The 17,640-nt window shown below is 40.3% G+C and overlaps 1 protein-coding gene across 8 annotated transcripts in view; it reads left to right on the forward strand.

Moving 5' to 3' along the window:
* The window catches only part of PTK2 (protein tyrosine kinase 2), a 232,081-nt gene that overhangs the window by 85,585 nt on the left and 128,856 nt on the right, over positions 1 to 17,640 (forward strand). For 6 of the 8 annotated variants that reach the window (XM_072851822.1, XM_072851825.1, XM_072851823.1 and 3 more), the window contains one exon: positions 6,560 to 6,786. In XM_072851822.1, the coding sequence (XP_072707923.1) occupies positions 6,592 to 6,786 (195 nt within the window). In that variant the 5' untranslated portion in view covers positions 6,560 to 6,591. Of the gene's footprint in view, positions 1 to 6,238; positions 6,362 to 6,559; positions 6,787 to 9,195; positions 9,399 to 17,640 lie in introns of those variants that run through there. The other 2 variants (XM_072851826.1, XM_072851827.1) reach the window with 2 other exon arrangements.

The raw sequence follows: 17,640 nt of genomic DNA on the forward strand, positions 1-17,640 counted from the left end.
CAACAAGAAAAATAAACTCAGTAGGAAATAAACAGAGAATTTGCAATGCAACTTACAGAAATAGCTGAAATTATTGTCGGTTTCTGAAGGCAAAAGTGATAATAGGAAAAAATACCCTTTCTCCTCTCTTTCTATGTTTGTCCCTAGTTTGAAATCACAAACCCTAATGGTTTTCTGCAGGTTTCATCCTTAAATTTGCTTCCTTAAATGTCTAACAAGATGTTAACATCAGGTAAATACAAAAAAAGTTGTTGCGCACCTAGCATGCTTGCTGCTTCTTTCTTGTGGCATGTATGTGTTCTGGGGGTGCTGCTTTGACCACTTTGCTTTTTCCACCATTCCATTCTGTCTGGTCTTCTGGGAATGGGACTGTTGCCATAACCAGGTGGCTCCAAGTGTGCGACCATGCCACATGACCATCAACATGTAGTTGAATACACTATGACTGTTTTCGTAGAAGAAACGTGTCTTTTAAGTGCTGCGAAGAAGGATTTTAGTGAGTCATGCGCTTCATGTCCAACAGCAAGCATTGAGACCAGAACTCATTATATATATCCATATCTATGTATCTCAGGAGATGGCATACCAAAAGTCAGCAATGTGCTGACTCTTGACACAGACTTCTGAAAATACAAGCTTTGTCATGGGGAACATAGTTAAAATTGTACTTAACATCCTTGCTTTCTGTGAGGTTGAGATAGACAAGTTAATATTTGCAAGGTGAGCTACTGTAGGATTTAATACAAACTGTGAAAATGGATTGAGTTTGAAATTCATGAGATGTTTACTGTCTGATGTGAGACGCATTATGGATAATTCTAAGGAATTTGGAGTGTGGAAAAAATTCTTAATCACCAAATCACAAAATCGCTGAGGTTGGAAGGGACTTGTGGAGATAGTTTTGGCCAACCCCCTTGCTCAGAGCATAGTCAGCTACAGCAGGTTGTTCAGGGCCATGTCCAGTCGTGTTTTGAGTATCTCCGTGGATGGAGACTCCACAACCTCTCTGGGCAGCCTGTTGCAGTGTTCACCCACCCGTGTAGTGCAAAAGCTTTCTCTTATATTTAAATGGGAATTCTTGTTTGTCACTTTGCCCGTTGCCTCGGGTCCTCACAGGGCACCACTGGAAAGAGTCTGGCTCCATCTTTTACTCCTCCCCACCAGATATTTATGCACATTGGTAAGATTCCCCTGAGCCTTCCCTTCTCTAGGCCAAACGGTCCCAGCTCTCTCAGCCTCTCCTCATGTGACAGATGCTCAAGTCCCTGAATTTTCTTTGTAGCCCTTTGCTGGACTCTCTTCATTATGTCCATGTCTCTCTTGCATTGGGGAGCCCAGCACTGGCTCCAGCACTCCCAACGCCCCTCACCAGCGCTGAGTAAAGGGAAGGATCATCTCCCTTGACCTGCTGGCAGTGCTCTGCCTAACACAGCCCAGGAGGCTGGTGGGCACCTTGCGGGTTCATGGTTGGCTTGTTGTCCACCAAGACCTCCAGGTTCTTCCCTGCAAAGCTGCTTTCCAACCAGTTACTCTGGTAAAGCCATATTGTTTATTGAGGATGCAAGTAACCTAAAGGCTTTTAATTCTTTTGATAACTTTGAAATATTGAAGTATATTAAGTCTTGCAGAATTTTTTACACCAGGACCAGAGAAAGAAATAAACTCTGAATTTTTATTGTATTTTTAATAGATTCTTATATTTTTAAATAGATTTATATAGCTTTTTATAGGTTTGAATTAAGGTGGACCAAGTTACTTTGTGGAATTGCAACCTAGAAGGGGCATTATTTCATAGATATCGATGTCTTCAATCCTGAGATAGGGATCAGAATCTGGACGTTGGGCAAGATTTTAAAGCTTCATCATACCTACAAAGGACAAGATGAAGTCACAGTGTTAATAATTACAGCTTGGTTCCTTGTCACTTGGACTTGTTAACACTGTGTTGTTGGCCATGTGCCATTGCTAGTATGAGGAACAGTTTTGTTTGTTTATTTTTTTAATATATTATCAAACTGCTAATGTTGAAGACATTATTTGCATTGAAAAGATTTCCCTTATGAGATGACTTTAACTTTTCTATCAGTTTACAAATAAATTTTTAGTTAATTGATTTAAATACTTCTAAAATGCTTTTTTGACTCTCATTAGTGGAAGTGATTTAGTTTGTATGTACTCGGAGCTGGTAGTGAGACGTGACTTTGAACTTTGATTGTTTGTACCACTAAAAGTCATAATGCTGTCTTTATTCTTGATGTAATTAGCAAATACGGGGAATATGCATTGCTCATAAGATGTGTCAGCAGGAGTCACATTGAGCAGCAAATGACTTGCAAACAGAATTCTAGAAGGATTCAATTAGTTATCTCATCATTTTGTGGTTTTTTTTTAGAAAATAAAACAACTTTTCTTATACATTTCTAATGTAACTGGTACCTAAGTAATGAAAATGGCAGATATTTAAGACCAAATTGTATAAAGACAGGAGCACAAAAAAGCTCAACAGTGCTTTCTTGTAATTTACTTGAGAAGCTGTGACGTGCAGTGTTGTTGGGTTTTATTTTGTTTTTTGTTTGTTTGGTTTTGTTTTGTTTTTTTTTTTTTCCCTTAAGCTTTTAGCTTCTAATTTAATTTAACTGTCTCCCATATACTTTCCTAAACCTCAGGTATTCCACCACAGTAGAGCAAATCGTCTGAATGATAACACACATCATAGTGTGGTAACAACTGTAATATTTTAGCAGAGCCACTAAATATCAGCAGGCTACGTTTGGCTTACTCCACTCTGCTCCGCAAGCTTAGAATAAGTCTTTATAGTACTGAGAAATGTGGTTTTTGTAAAGTGTGAGCATTTGGATAACTGGGCCGTGAGCATTTGGAGTCTTTACTCTCAGAAGCTCAAAGGGATAGCTGGCACACAGCTTCACGTACAAACAAGTTGAAGCAGTCTTGATTTTTAGACCATTAGTCTTCAGGCACATTTCCCACTAGATCAGGTGGCTCAAAGTCCTGTCCAACCTGACCTGGAACACTCCCAATGATGGGCCATCTAAAACTTCTCCGGGCGACCTGTTCCGGTGTCTTACCACCCTCATCATAAAAAATTTCTTCCTTGTATCTAGTCTAAATCTACCCTCTTTTAGATGACTGTAGCTTGTTTCTGCTCCGTAATAGCATACTATTTGTCTGTTTAATACCAAGAGGACTAAAGCTGCTCTTTTAAACTGAGATCTGTAACGGCAGGATTACAAGCCAATCTGGTTTTAATTCAGAAAGAACCCAAGTAAGCATCCTAGTCTTGTAATCTTGGCTTTCTTTGTATCTTAAAACAACCAAGCAGATCTTGTAAAATAGTTGTTTAACTACACTTGCATCAAGAGCAGCTATGTTTTACAAAGTTTTGTCCTGGGGCTGAATTTTACAGTCACATTATAAACTCAAACCCAAGGGCTGGTTTTAGTGGGAATGTTAATAGGTCCATAACCAGAGATACAGCATGTGTTTCTATAACTTGAGCTATCAAATTTATTGCCCTTTTGGAACCTCATAAAGTAAGCATTGGGATTTTGTGAATAAGTTGTCACAAACCCAAAGATGATCAAATTTTGAAGGAAAACTGCTTTTCTAATTTTGCGTAGGAGGTTGTTTTACCTTTAAAAACCTCTGACCCGTAAAACCTTGTGAAAACTGACAATAACCTGTACCTCACACAGTCAGTCTGATGTTTGATTCTACATTTTCCCTTCATGTGATGAATATGAAAAAGTTGTAATAATGTTTTGCCTGAAATTACGCTGCCTAAGAGCACTTCTGTGTATAGGAACAGATGTCTTTCATTGCCCTTCTGTTTGCTGCTCCAAAGGGATGTAGATTTTCTGTATTAAGTCTGTGGTCAGGCATCTTCTAAATGCTTGTTTCTACATTTTCCTGTAGCTTTTCTCCCTGTTCTTTCTCTGCCAAATAAAACCTGATGAATGTGTATGTTAAAATTATATGCAAATTAATATTAAAGCAGGCTTTCTTTTAGTTCCTCTTTACTAAAAAATTACTCATCTCACTTTGGTTTGTAGCAAATTTTCTTGCTATTTGTGTGGGTAAGCTTGAAGTAAAGCTTAGCGTTTTTACTGGTGCCCCTGAGGTGGAGTAGGTTGTTCTGAAAGAGGCAGACCATAATGCAGAAGGCTTGAAGTGGCCCACATCTGAGCCTGAAAACTGCCATTTCATTCCTAATGGTTGCACTATTGAAGGGCTTCGGCTGGGCGAATTGTCCTAATGAAACCTCTCACCCTGCAGACATTTGGAGTTTCATGATGGCTATTTTAACCTTACAGGAGAGGAGCCCTGCAGTTAGGAGCATGTACAGTCATGTCGTCTTGGTATTAGTCTGCCACAGGGGAGATTTTTATACCTGCTTCAGCTTTCAAGTCAAGGTTTATATGAAAACAGCTCGCAAGCTCCTTTGGTGAGGATAAGTCAAGAGTAACGTTGCGGAGGGGTTCCTGGCATTTTTCACATCTGGATCTGTTAGTGTAGGGTGGGTAGGAGGAAAGATTTTAATGTGGGCTTAAGGTTGGCTTAATACATTTGTATTGATTGCCAGAAAAGAGAACAATAAAGCAAGGTACAAAAGCTATAATGGTTTATTGAGTTTTCAGACAGAGGCAACAGGGCTATGAAACTAAGCTAGCACTTGGCAGGTGGGGAAGTCCTTCCAAGGTCAGGCACTGGGGGAATGTTTGGGAGAAGTGTCTCCTTGGCCTGCTCTTACCATCTTCCCTGAGGGCAGGACATGAGAGGCCTTTTGTCTGACCCAGTACTGCCAATTTTAAGTTCTTAAAGTTCTTAGATGAATGCAATTCAACCATTTATTCAAGAGGTAAAGACATACTGCACAGATGGGCTGTTAGTTTCCTCTTTATCTTTTGGGTCTGAATTAGGCAGACACTTAAGATGTTGTATTAGACTTCAAGTCCTGTTTTAGCCTCTAGCAAATGTTGTTATCTACAGTCTGAAGATTTCAAGCCTTGATATTGCGAGTGCTGAATTCCTGTTAGCTGAGCTCATGGTGTGGTTTGACATTATTGGTGAACTGTGAACTGGTGAATGGCTAGCTGCTGCTGGAGGGGAGATGGTCTCCCCTTCTGCCCCTAGCTGCCGGCTGCTTCAGCTTCTCTTCCTCTGTGCTTGTCTATGGTGAGCGACTTCAGGCAGCTGTAGTATAAAACTAAGCCAATCCTAAAAACCAAATCACTTCCCCCTCCCAATAGTTTCCTGAACCCGTTGTCAGGGAGGTCAGCAGAGCACCATGGCAGGTGGCAGGTTGGTGGCTGAGGTGCAGGTTGAGACTGTGTTGAGGGGCAGCCAGGCGTTACGGGAGCTCAGCTGGAAGCCTGGGTCTTTCTTCTGCCTCGCAATGGAGTAAACTAAGGGTCAGTCGTGCAGTTTTGCTCTCCTCCAGCACCCTTTTGCAGGCCAGCTTTACTACCAGAAAAGTGTTCAGAATACTATGCCAAAAAGATCAAGTTTATTTTATTTTTAACATCTCCAGTTTTCCAAAACTGCCTTCTCACTGGCTGCTCATTGTGAGGAGGAGGTACAGAAATCTCTGCGCACTTGTCCAAGCCCTGGAGCAAAGCCCTGCAGTTCTTTGCTCTTTCCAGCCAGCAGACTGGAATGATGCTTGAGACTGTGTTAGGCGAGGGAGGAGGTATTGTTTGCTCCTTTTCTCTTGTACTGCATTGATTTCTCAGACACCATCTGCTTGTGGCTGACTAATTTGCAGCAGTAGCCAAGAGGCAATTTTTTTTCTTTTTTCTTTGAGATGCAGACTCATACCATGGTCCATGCTTTTTGCCACCAGACTTGGAAATCACTTAGAAACCGGGCTAGTCAATGATAAAACTTAGCTGCTTATTTAGTAGTTGATGAGAATGAGGGACAGTCATGTTCTTAATGATTCCTCAGGGAATAATGAATTTAGCTCTGGATGGTTTTGAGTCACACTGGTTCCCAAAATAGCACAAAACAAGTGATGTGACAGTGTCTTAGCGAGAGCCTGGTGTTAGCATGCGGCTTAGTAGTGGAAAGCCTCCAGTTCGGTGACTGGTCTCTCAGGATTTCCTTATGCTGATCTTTAGAGGCTTGTTGCAGGACCAGACTTGGGAGATGTTAGGAATGGGAACTCCTGTTAAAACTGGAAGGCACTATTTGGTCTTGAAGACTTTGGCAGGGGCCGGTGTTAAGTCATTGAGAAACTAAAGGAAGAAGTCTTGCCAAAGATACCACTTTTGTTAACGATTGTGTTGTTCAAATTTGGATCACTTGCTCCAAGGGGCTTGCAGTTTCTCTGGTAGTCATCTGGGTAGGTTTTTTATGTTTGTAGATTTAGTTTTTTTATGTTTGTAGATAGTATAACTATTTTAGGAGGGGACTCCAAAAAAGGCAACTAAATGTCCTCTAAAAATGAGTCTTTATGGATTTCTGGTAAATGCTTTGTATGAATCGGTGTAAGATTCAGGTATAACTAAAATTCATTTATTTTTTTGTTTCCCTTTCCTAGAATATGACAGATACCTAGCATCTAGCAAAACCATGGCAGCAGCTTACCTTGATCCCAACTTGAATCATACACCAAGTTCAAGTGCAAAGACGCACCTCAGTACTGGGATGGAGCGTTCCCCAGGGGCCATGGAACGAGTCTTAAAGGTTTTTCACTACTTTGAAAATAGCAGTGAACCAACAACGTGGGCCAGCATTATCCGGCATGGAGATGCTACTGATGTCCGAGTAAGTCTGTTTCTAGCGTTCTCATGCCATCTTTAGGTTAAGTGTTAACTTCATACTCAAAAAATGGGAGGTAAAAGTCTGGAAGCAAACAAACACAGAAGTTTTGCGGTTTATTTTAAAAGAATCTTTACCTGTTGTATATTGTGAGTAACTTCAGAAAAAGCTTTAAGAGGTACCAGCTTTCCTTGAGAACAAAGTAACCTGATGTATGATTGTGTATTATATTAAAGAAATGAGAACTCTTCCCATTTTTGCAGAATAGAAACTTGAAATTTAGAACAGTGGTTATCAGTCTAGATACCACTACTGATGTATGTCAGTTGACTTTTACCACTTTATGTTCCCCAAAAAGCCTGTGTGACACCTCATGGCAGGGATGAGAGCTGGGATGAAGGTGACATTAAATTACACTATTCATGTTTAAAAAAAACCCAAACAACAACAACAACAAAAAACCACCACCACCACCCCCCCCCATGTTTAAATGTAAGATGTGTATGTTTACATGTTTAAAATGTTTAAATGTAATGTGTACATGACTTTTTTTTTTTAAAAAAAAAAGTCTTGTTTGGAAACTCATTCCCCACAGTGTGGGGAAATTGAGCTGGAGTCCTTTCTCCCCCCCAGTAAGTCACTTGGTTCCTCTCCACCCCAGTAGTTACCTGCTGCTTGTATTTCTACAGTGTTGTCCTTCAGTTAGTCTATGTGGAAAAACTGAAGGCTGGGATTTTTTTAAGAATAACTTTTAAGTATCTGTAATCTTAGAGGTATGTGGATATATTATTTATGCATGAAAAACCAGTTTATTCTGAAGCATACATTCTCTCTAATGCTGAGACCTTTACTTACCATTTGCTGTGCTTATTCTTTAAATTTTTGAGGTGTTGCGGTATTTAAACTGAAATGAAGCTCAATTTAACATGTCAAATGCTTTTAAAACTTTGTGGTTTGCTTGTTTTTTAATTATCCTCCAAAAGCAGAATCTTGCATGGTGGTAGGTGGTGTGCGGGGTTGTTTTCTTCTGTGAGGTTCTTACTGTAGAAGCAGGTTCCCATCTGCTCATTCCTTCCAACATTTGTATTCTCTGCACGATACTTCAAATTCCACTGCAAAGACACGATTCCAATCTGCCGAAGGGAGAGAGTTGTCAGAGTTAAGGAGACCTGTTGTCTCCTTCTGCCCACTATTAAGTTTCCTTTGTGCAAGAGAAAACTAAATAAAAAAGACTAAAGAGTTTTGAATGTTTTCTCTTCCTTTCCTACTGTTTATTTTCTAGCATGGCTGCATATGAAAAGCCCTAACAGCATTCCTAAGTGGAGTAGATCTTGTGACAGTGATAACAGACCTGTGAAATTCAAGGATTTTCATTGGTGATGATCAGAAAATCTGTCTCTTGTCAATTTAATAAGTTCATATCTGTGTTTAGGGATAACTTGGTGAGCGGACAGATTAGAGGTACAACAACAGGAATCATTATCATCAATACCATACACTTATTTTACATGGAATAGGGGTTTTTGGGTGCCACTTGAAATATCTTTGCTCCCTGGCTTAAGTGTAGTGGTTTGATATATGTCTAGTGTGATTGATTTGTTTCATAAAGTATATTACTTGGTACAAGGGAAGAAAAACTGTGTCTCAGTATGTTTTTAACCTTGCAAGCCTCTACTGTGGACAAATGTCTAGGGTTCTTTATATGGTACTTGAAATCGAGGTTATCTTTCCAAAAAAGTATGTAGAAACTTGAAACACAAAAGCAGAGATTAAATCTCTGGTTTCTCCAGCTCAGAAATACCTGTGGTTATGGGCTTTAAGGATCCAAAACTTACAGTCCCTGTAAGAAATTCAGTGCTGAGTTCCATTTGCAGAGTTACATATCCTTGTTTTAAGCAAGAATGTGTCATTTTTAATAAAAGCAGGATCAAAAGAACAGGCAAGTAGCAGTTACTTGAGGCTTGCCTTAATTTTTAGTTTTCATATATGCACATTTAATTGGATAATTTTTTTAAAAGTAATGAGATTTTTGTATTGTTCTCCTTTCCTCATAAAGAAGAATGTGGTGAGTTGCTGTTAAACTTTGTTCTTTTAACAAATGTAGCTCTTTATTTTGTTAAACTGGGACAATGACTGTTGAATGTGCAGGTACTCCATAGTAAAGATCTAGCATTGATGTATTACCATGTCCTGACATTTATTTTAGAAACAGTAAACCCTTGTTGGAGTACAAGCCTGCATTCCATTGGAATGACTGCTGTTCGACCAAGCCGAATAATTTAAGATTAAAATAGCCTTTAAAGTTTTTATGCCTTTAGTTTTGCTCCCCCCCGCTCCTTTTGTGGAGGAGACGGTCTGCAATAGAGCTTCCATTTCTTCTGAATTACAAACTGAGAAGGAGACTGGTGCTGGGTTTGGCCTTTGGCTTGTTTCCAAGGAGCTCTTTAAGAATACTCAGAGGTGGATGTCTTTGAGACAAGTCTGCAATTAAAAAGAAAAAAAGATTTTTCAAGACTACTCTCTGGTTAGCACAGCTTCTGGGATGATAGCCGAGGAACCTTTCCAGTATTCAAAGGAAGTCAGACTTGGTCTGAAATCTCCAGAAGCACCAATTAAAGGTATTTCTGCTGGTAAAGTGTAGGACTTTGTGGAATGTACTAATACCAAGGGAAAGTAAGGGTGGAATTTTCTTTCCTGATTAGTGATTTCTAACATCTTCTGTTTCTAACAAAGTCAAGTTTGCCTTTGTCAATGGAAAGGATGTGTTTGACAGTCAAAGAATTGAGGAAAGGCCCTTTTCCCTTTTAAAAAAACAAAGATCTTTTATGACTTCCTAAGAGTGGAAACACTGCTTTAGCTGTATACATTATACACAAATCCTTGATCATGAAGGAAAACCCTTTTCATTAAAATCCTCATTTTGTTAAGCTCAGATTTACAGAAAACTAAGTTCTGTTCGAGTCTCTTAAGTGGCTAGACTAAAGGTACAATTTCCTTGCTATTTGACTTGAAATATCTTTAACCATGACAACAGTGTGGCTATATGTAGGCTTTACTTTGAGGAGAACTTCTGGCTGTGGACCTCTGTTTATTCTGGATGGATTTAGTCCCTCAAAGACAGCTGTTTCCTTTGAGGGATGAGCCTGTATTCTGCAAAGGATTCAAGGGCAGCTTTTCAATTCTTGGAAATACTTTCTTGGATTTCAAAGAACTGGCATGCTCCCTTTACCCTGTTTTTCCTTGGTGTAATACTAAAGACATGCTTCACTTCCACCAAAAAAAAAAAAAAAAAAAAAAAAAAAGCTTTTATGAATGTGCAAACAGTGATCTCCTACTGCAAAATGCATATATAGCAACACATTTACCAGAGAAAGAAAGGTTGTTTATCTTCCCGATTTATCTTGGTATGTCTTCATTTGGATGTGTTGTCTACGTGCATATTCACAGAGAGGGATTTCCAGGGCTTTGGGGTTGGAGAGGATGCAGGGCGTGCTCTGCCCTGTTCACAGCCTCAGGTGTGGCATGCAAGTAGGTGGGTGTTGCCGAGATGGAATTTCTTTGGTCTGAAGTGCACCCTGAAAGTAAACACTGCCACTGCATCTTGATCAGCAGTTACAAGTAAATCACCTTTCTGTTTTCAGAAGATGTGGTTTGAAGCAGAATTGTAACCACCATATTTGGTAGAGAAATGAATGCACTGCATTTAGCAGATTGAGGGGGTAGGGAAGGGTTGGGTTTTTTAGAAAACAGACATTTGGAAACCTTGTGTGAGCCCTTATAGATGGCTTTCAGTGAAGTGCAGTTCTGTTCCGTGGTCTGCGTTCCCACCCCGGAGGTGCCCAGCTTGCATCCATTACACCTTCTTTTAAACTTCTAGCCCTTAGAGCTTATCCTTGATTCTTGAATAGTAGTTGTGAGAAGTAAAGATGGCATTATTTAGGTGGAAATAACAACCAAAAGTCTCAAACCAGGTTATTGCCAGACATGAGTCACACCTTGATTCTTATACAGGTTTGTTTTCTTCCAATTTTGTAAAACTAGCTGACTAAAACATAAACTGCATAGAGTTAACATTAAAACTTTTAGCTGTCAGCTTTGTCCTTATTTCTGGAGCTAGAGAGGAGCATTGTTAGAAGTCTTTGACAAATAAAGATACAGTGTCCAGGGCTCTCTTAGCCTCTTCATCATTCAGATGTCTTTTCTTCCCTTTTTTATGCAGTACCACCCTGAAATGTCAGCTTCTTTAACATTGACAAAATAAGAACTCAAAAAGCTGGAGAAGAAAAGAACATAATTAGCTAAGGATAAAGATATATCTAACTTAATGGACCCGAAAAAGTTTCAGGTCAAGGGGCATGCCTTGGCTGTGTCCCATCCCTACATCAGGGAAAAAGACCAGAGCAAATTCATCAGCTTCCCTACCCACCTGCAGAATCTTATTTTTCACAGGTAGAAGGCATGGGTGCAGGGTTGGAAGACTCTGTATTCCAGCTAGTTCCCTCATTTGAGCTTTTTAGAAGGAGAAGGGCTGAAGCACATTCAGCCAAGACGTCACTAAAGCAGTTTAATAAACTGCATTACTGTGTTACTATTTGTTGCTTGCTCTTTTCCTGTTTGACTCTCCCCTTCTATCCGTATCTGATTTTTATCTTCCCAAACCATTTGCAATTTGCATGTCTTAGTCCATCCTACAGTGTCTGTATTTCATTCTGTTTTGGCTAGCTGTTTGTGCAGTATTTCCATTCCTTCCAGGTTTGTCTACATCGGGCTCTTGAGTTTTTGCTGGTGTTTCTGCGTTATGGGTGGTTGCTGTATTTTACCCAGTAATACAGGAGACCTGAGTATTTGATTGGAGATCCAGTTTGTGGTGGAGGAATGGAAAGAGTCTCTAGTGCAAAGGTCTACAACTCAAATGATATCCTAGTTAGACAAGTATTTCTTCTAGCAGCAGTGCCAGCTTCCTTCTCACGTTTTCTCATGCTGCCACCTTAGTTGTGCTGGCATAGGTATTGTGACTGTTTGGCAAACTCAGTCCAAGTTAAAATGAATGATTGTTTTAGTGTTGTTTTGAATCCAAATCAGTTCTGCAATCTTGTTAGCTGCATCGTCTTGCAGACTGACACAATTGAGAAAACTGGAGGAAGAAAGGAAATGCCTGCTTATGCTGGCACTGCTGCTCAGGTCTGCGGTGTTACTGCACCACCAGGGAATAGGCTATTAAAGCCTTATTTATGAGCATCCCTCATCATCCACTGCAGCATTCCTGGTTTCCAGGATGCTGGACTTCTCAAGGATATTGCCTGTCTTGAAAAAGGGCAAGAGGCTTGTCAGTCTAACCCTCAGTCACTGAGAAGACTAACTTCTAGCCACAGTTCCACCTATTCAGCTTAATCTCTGTCCTCCAAGTCTTCCCCTTTTTCAAACCTGACTTATTTTGACCCGATATCTGGACGAAAGGTAGTGGCTGCTGTGGCTGGTCTGGAGCAGAGCTGGTATACACGATACTGATTCTGATTGACTACCAGGTAGCCAGAAGTTGAACTTGCTGCTTTCCAAGTGCTGAATGGGCCAGATAAGCTTTATTGCTTCTTGGTTCCTCCTAAACCAAGCAGATAGCTTGAAGAGTTATAGGGGGGTTGGCGCGTGGTAGGGCTGTTCTAATGTATCTACTGCTATCTGTAAAGGAGAATGCAAATGTATTATACAGGATTTTTTTTTTTACCTACTGGGTTTCTCTTTTAAAATAGATTCTTATGATAATATAGTACAGGGGTAGCAGGTTGGTCACACAAAGTTCTTTCACATTCAGTGGAAAAAGCCTGTGAACACTATCAGGACTCAAAACCACGCCACTAAGTATTTTTGGTGTTAATTTGATAAATCTGCTGTATACAGCAATGGTTACATATCCAAATCTAATTTCTACATGTATGCAGTAATTTATGTGCTTTGAGGCAGTGGAACTTTTTGATGTATAGCTTCTCCAGAAGCAGACTGGAGCGCACTGATTTCTAACATCAATAAGATATGTGTAGAAATGTATAAAATCATTGTTGATCTAGTAAAAGAGCTAGAAAATAGGTATCACCTACTCCCCCCCCCCCCCCGCCCCCCCCTTTTTCTCTGTTGCCTGCCTACATGCATTGCAACAGGTGACAAAGCATAGTGGTATCGTTTAGTTAATATATGCCTCCCTTCTGTGAACTTGAAAAAAGTGCCAAGAACTCAAAACTATGGACCTGCAAATATAAGCAGCATAAAAAAGAAGGTAGTCAGTACTGTGATATTCAGACTAATTGTAACAGACAAAAAGACCCTTGGCCTTTAGAATGCCTGTTTTACTTGTGCAAAATACTCTTCATATCCTTGGGTGAGACACACATGCAAAATAACATTTTAAGAACCATATAAATAGCCCTTTGATGTTTTTTCTGAAAACACCTAGATCTACAGGTGGCTTCAAGTCATAGGATGACAGAATATCTCAAGTTGGAAGGGACCCATAAGGATCATCAAGTCCAACTCCTTGCAGGACTACCTAAAACTAAACCATATAACTAAGAGCATTGTCCAGATGCTCCTTGAACTGACAGGCTTGGTGCCATGACCACTTCCCTGGGGAGCCTGTTCCAGTGACCGACCACCCTCTCGCTGAAGAACTTTTTCCTAATGTCCAATCTGAACTTCCCCTGACGCAGCTTCATTCCATTTCCTCGTGTCCTATCGCTGGTCACCGGAGAGAGGAGATCGGCACCTCCCCCTCAAGTCAAGAGCACATCCTGCATTAAAGTTTAGCCATACAGGACTGGATCCAAGGAAGCTCCTAGACTTTGCAAGTGCAACTGAGGGTAGGGTGTAGTGAGTTCTATACATTAAGCTTCTGGAAAACTAAACTTATTGTCAACATTTAAAATACTGTTATATTTATTTAGGAAGCTATGCTAGTGGGCAGTAGGATCAGAAGAGTGCTCATTCAGCTGAGGAGACTGGAAAGCACGGCTGTACCGGCTCTGTTTGTCAATGCTATCGGTGTGTGCTCGGAGGTTCCCTATGGAATGATGTGTGGATGTGGGGACGCACTTTGGATGACTGATCTGTGTAAGGCTTAAGTGTGAAAGATGCTGAGGCACTTAGGTGGATGTGTTGCTTGAGTTGATGGTGTCTCTGGGCTTGCATGGTGACAAAATCCTAGGCACCAGAATAACGTGTTTTCAGGCTGTAGTTTCAGTAGATACTTGTTGCTGTGCTTCAGTGTCAGAGTTCTTGTTTGGCTGGATCAGTTCCCCAGTCTAGTTTATAATGTGATGTACAAATGTTTGCGCTGGATCAGTGCAGGAGAGAGCAAGTAGCATGATAATGAGAAAAAGAGGGATGTGGGCTTTTTTCTTTCAATGTCAGACATAGTGTCATCAGAGGACAACCTGCGTTTTGGTGTTGTGAGGGCATGGAGTTTTCTTTTATGGAAATTTTAAATTAGTTTTCCTCAGAGCTTTGTAGTTTGCTTTTGTCCAGCTCTTCATTTAAGGTCCCCATATAAATCTCTCATCAGCAGTTGTAATACTTGATATATAAATAGCATTTGACGTATTTGAAGTGCTTCACAAACATTAACACTGTGTCCCTATGTCGGAGGTGCTACGTGAAGACTTTTTCTAGTGCAAGTCACTTTCTCCTTCCTACTAAATAGGGAAATTAGGTTTGTAGTCACACTGGGAGTATATTATTCCAACTTCAATTTATTCATAGTAGAACATCAGCTTTGTTAATTTACGAGCAAGCAATTCATTTTCACTCATTTACAGAAGCACAAGGTATTATTGATAGATACTGAGAGAGAGCCTAGGGTATCCTGCGCCTTTCAGCCTTTCTTTGGTCTGTCTTGATTTTTCAACAGCTTCCTAAATACAATGTATTGAAATTCTACTTTTTGACACGTTCGCCTAATTTAGGACAAATATTAAACTATTTTTCAAATTAGCTGTGTTGAATATCTTTGGGTTCTTTAGACAAATGAGTAAAAATGAGTGCTATCCAGTTTTCTAGCTATTGAAAAAGCTTTTTTTTTTTCTTCCTTCTGGGTTAAAGGGAGGGAAGGGTGACCTATCACTTACCTATTATTGATAGGAAATTCCTCTAAGGGCTTCCCATTCTCTTTTGCTCAGCTGTACTAGCCTATTTTCTGTTCGGGATGTAAATGTTAGCTCTGGAAACCTAATTAAAGTCAATGTGATTACAGTAAACAGCATACAACTGGCACATGATTGTGTGACTTCCTTAGAGTTATAGGATATTTATGAGAGAGACAATAGACACATGAAAACTCCTCATAGAAATTTATATTCATGTAGGTATCCTGTGTACACCCAAAGTGGAATCTCCTTCTGGAGTAGGTTTCTGCTGGAGTCAAGCTCTCCTGCGAGTATTTCTAGCTGTGTTACTTTGAGGTCATAAGTTGTAATAAGGGTTGAAACTGTCGTGTTCCTTACCTGTTTTTTCCACTCAAGAATGCATCTGAGGAGCTTCCTGAGGTAAAAGGCTGATTGTAGTCAGGTCTGGAGAGATTTCAGATGTCTTTGGCTGTGCTTCCAGTTAAAAGGTTGTCATGACATATCTCAGCGGGATGTCTTAGTCGCTATTATGCAGTGGTTAAGCAGTTAAATTGTTTGTCTGGAAACTTGTGATTAAGCATTCTGATCACTACCACGAAGAACATCAGGCGTGCTTCTGGCAAGGCTACTCACGTTGCGACCATGAAAGATGGAGAAGCTGTCACCCATCCTGGAGTGATGGCGGTGGCTTTGTTTGACACTCCAAGCGTCTCCACTTGGTCTGTGGAGGCTGTCCAGAACCCAGGACGACTCTATGTGTTGTTTACTACCCGATCAGAGTTAAATACACTGACCCCATTATGGCTGCAGTGCCAGTGCAAGCCTTAGAGATTAATGTTGTACTGTTTGGAAATAGGAGCCAGATAAAACAAGCCCTGTCCTGCTGCATGGGAACTTACTATCCTGTTTATATGCTGCGCTTCCCCTGGTGAGAGTTCGTGTTGCTGAATGAACCGCACTGTTGTGGTGCTGGTTTATGTTGATTGAAGGTGTGGCTCGAAATGTTTTAAAATTCAGCTTCTCTGGTTTATTAATAAAAAGGTAAATAAGCAAATAGATGTTTTACTTGAGAGGCTTCCCCTGCAGACCAGCCATTTTGAGTGTCTTAATCACCATATTTCCTTGTTTCTCCATTTTTTCATTCTGGCTATGGTTTGTTAGCGTCTGGAATGAGCTCTGTGGCATTCCTAAACAAAAAAAAAAGAAGAGAAGCCACTTAACATCTTTGTTTCGCATAAAGCATCACTTCTTCCTTTCTGGGCATACATAAGTTTTTAGAATGTATTTTCAAACACTTGCATTTGACCTCCTTTGCACCAATGCTGCTATCTCCTTAATGTTTATGCTTAGTTGAATTTTTCTTGTGTTGCAGTATGTACTAATTGTTGCTAATTATTTTCTTGGGGTGATACCAACTACCTGGCCAGAAGGGCTGGGGTACCCATCTTATGTAATTTAGAAAATACATTTACTTTTTTTTTTTATTTACTTTTTTATTTACTTTTTGTTCTGTGATAGGTTTAGAATTGATTGGTCATATAAAAAGGATAGAGGCTTAAAAATCTCACTCGCTTTTGGTGGGAATTGAGACATCTGACTTCTTTAGTCCTTTCGAAATCCCAACCTGAAAAATTAGAGGGGTTCTGAGATGTCTGGCTTGATTCTTTCCTGAGTACATACTAATGGTTTCAGCTGAGCCTTATGCATCAGTATTCTTGGTGGTTCATGGTCACAGATAATTTTTTTTCTTTCCAAAGCCATTTCTTATCACAGCAGGCGTAACTATCGTTTGAGAACATGTACCCCCGTTTTCATTATCAACTGACAGCATCAGAGACAGGGGAAGGGGTAGATTTCAAAAAACAAACACTGCATGTTACGTACTCTATGCAGGGTGCAGAATGAGATGAAAATGAATGAATCTCTTCTGTTTGCATGCATATAGAAAAGCTGGCAGTGTTCCCTTTAGAGGAGAGCATGCCTGCCAAAATGTTAGGCTTTACTAACTAAGCAGAGATTGTCCTTTGGTTGAAGAAGAGGTTAAATGTGCCTCTGTCACTTCTGAGAGTACTTGGTGGTTGTTATGTGTTTCCCAGGATACAGACAACTGTTCTCCTTTGCGGTATTTGATACAAAGACCCTTAAATACAGGCAAGAAACAAACTTAACGAATTTTTGTATGCTGTGCTCAATACATTTAATTCAGTTTGAAAACTGTTCACTGACCTGATAATAGATCTTTGGAACTTGCTGGGTAAGGTTGCAAAAAGTTAACTGCTTTAAGAGGAGACAGGATGAGTAACTGGAAGAGTTTCATTGAAGGCTGGTGAATGACAGAAACAATGCTTGGCTCAGGAAATCCACTCAGATAAAAATAGTCAGAGGCTGGGAGAGCACTTAGAGGAAGTGTCGTACATGTTTGCCTGGTGTCGCCTCTTCCCCCGCCATCCATCTCTGGCCACTGTGGTTCTTCCTTCAGTTGTTTTACCAACATACCTGCAGGGAGGTTACTTCTGTTTGCATTGGACGTTTGTCCCAGCAACTTGGGCATCTTCTGGCTGCCAGGACTTGGCTGTTGCTGGTTAGTTTATGTGGTGCTGCCAGCTGGTAGCGCCACTTGAAAATGTTGATTCGCCAGTGTGTTTTGAAGTTTCCCTCCCACATGATACAGTCCTCCGTAAGCGTCTTGTATGCTTTGCTGTTTGTGTCCATCTTCCTTCAAGTGCAGGGCTTGTCATCCACTTTGCAGTTG

This window comes from Ciconia boyciana, chromosome 2 (assembly GCF_034638445.1).
Source record: "Ciconia boyciana chromosome 2, ASM3463844v1, whole genome shotgun sequence".
Lineage (NCBI taxonomy): Eukaryota > Metazoa > Chordata > Aves > Ciconiiformes > Ciconiidae > Ciconia > Ciconia boyciana.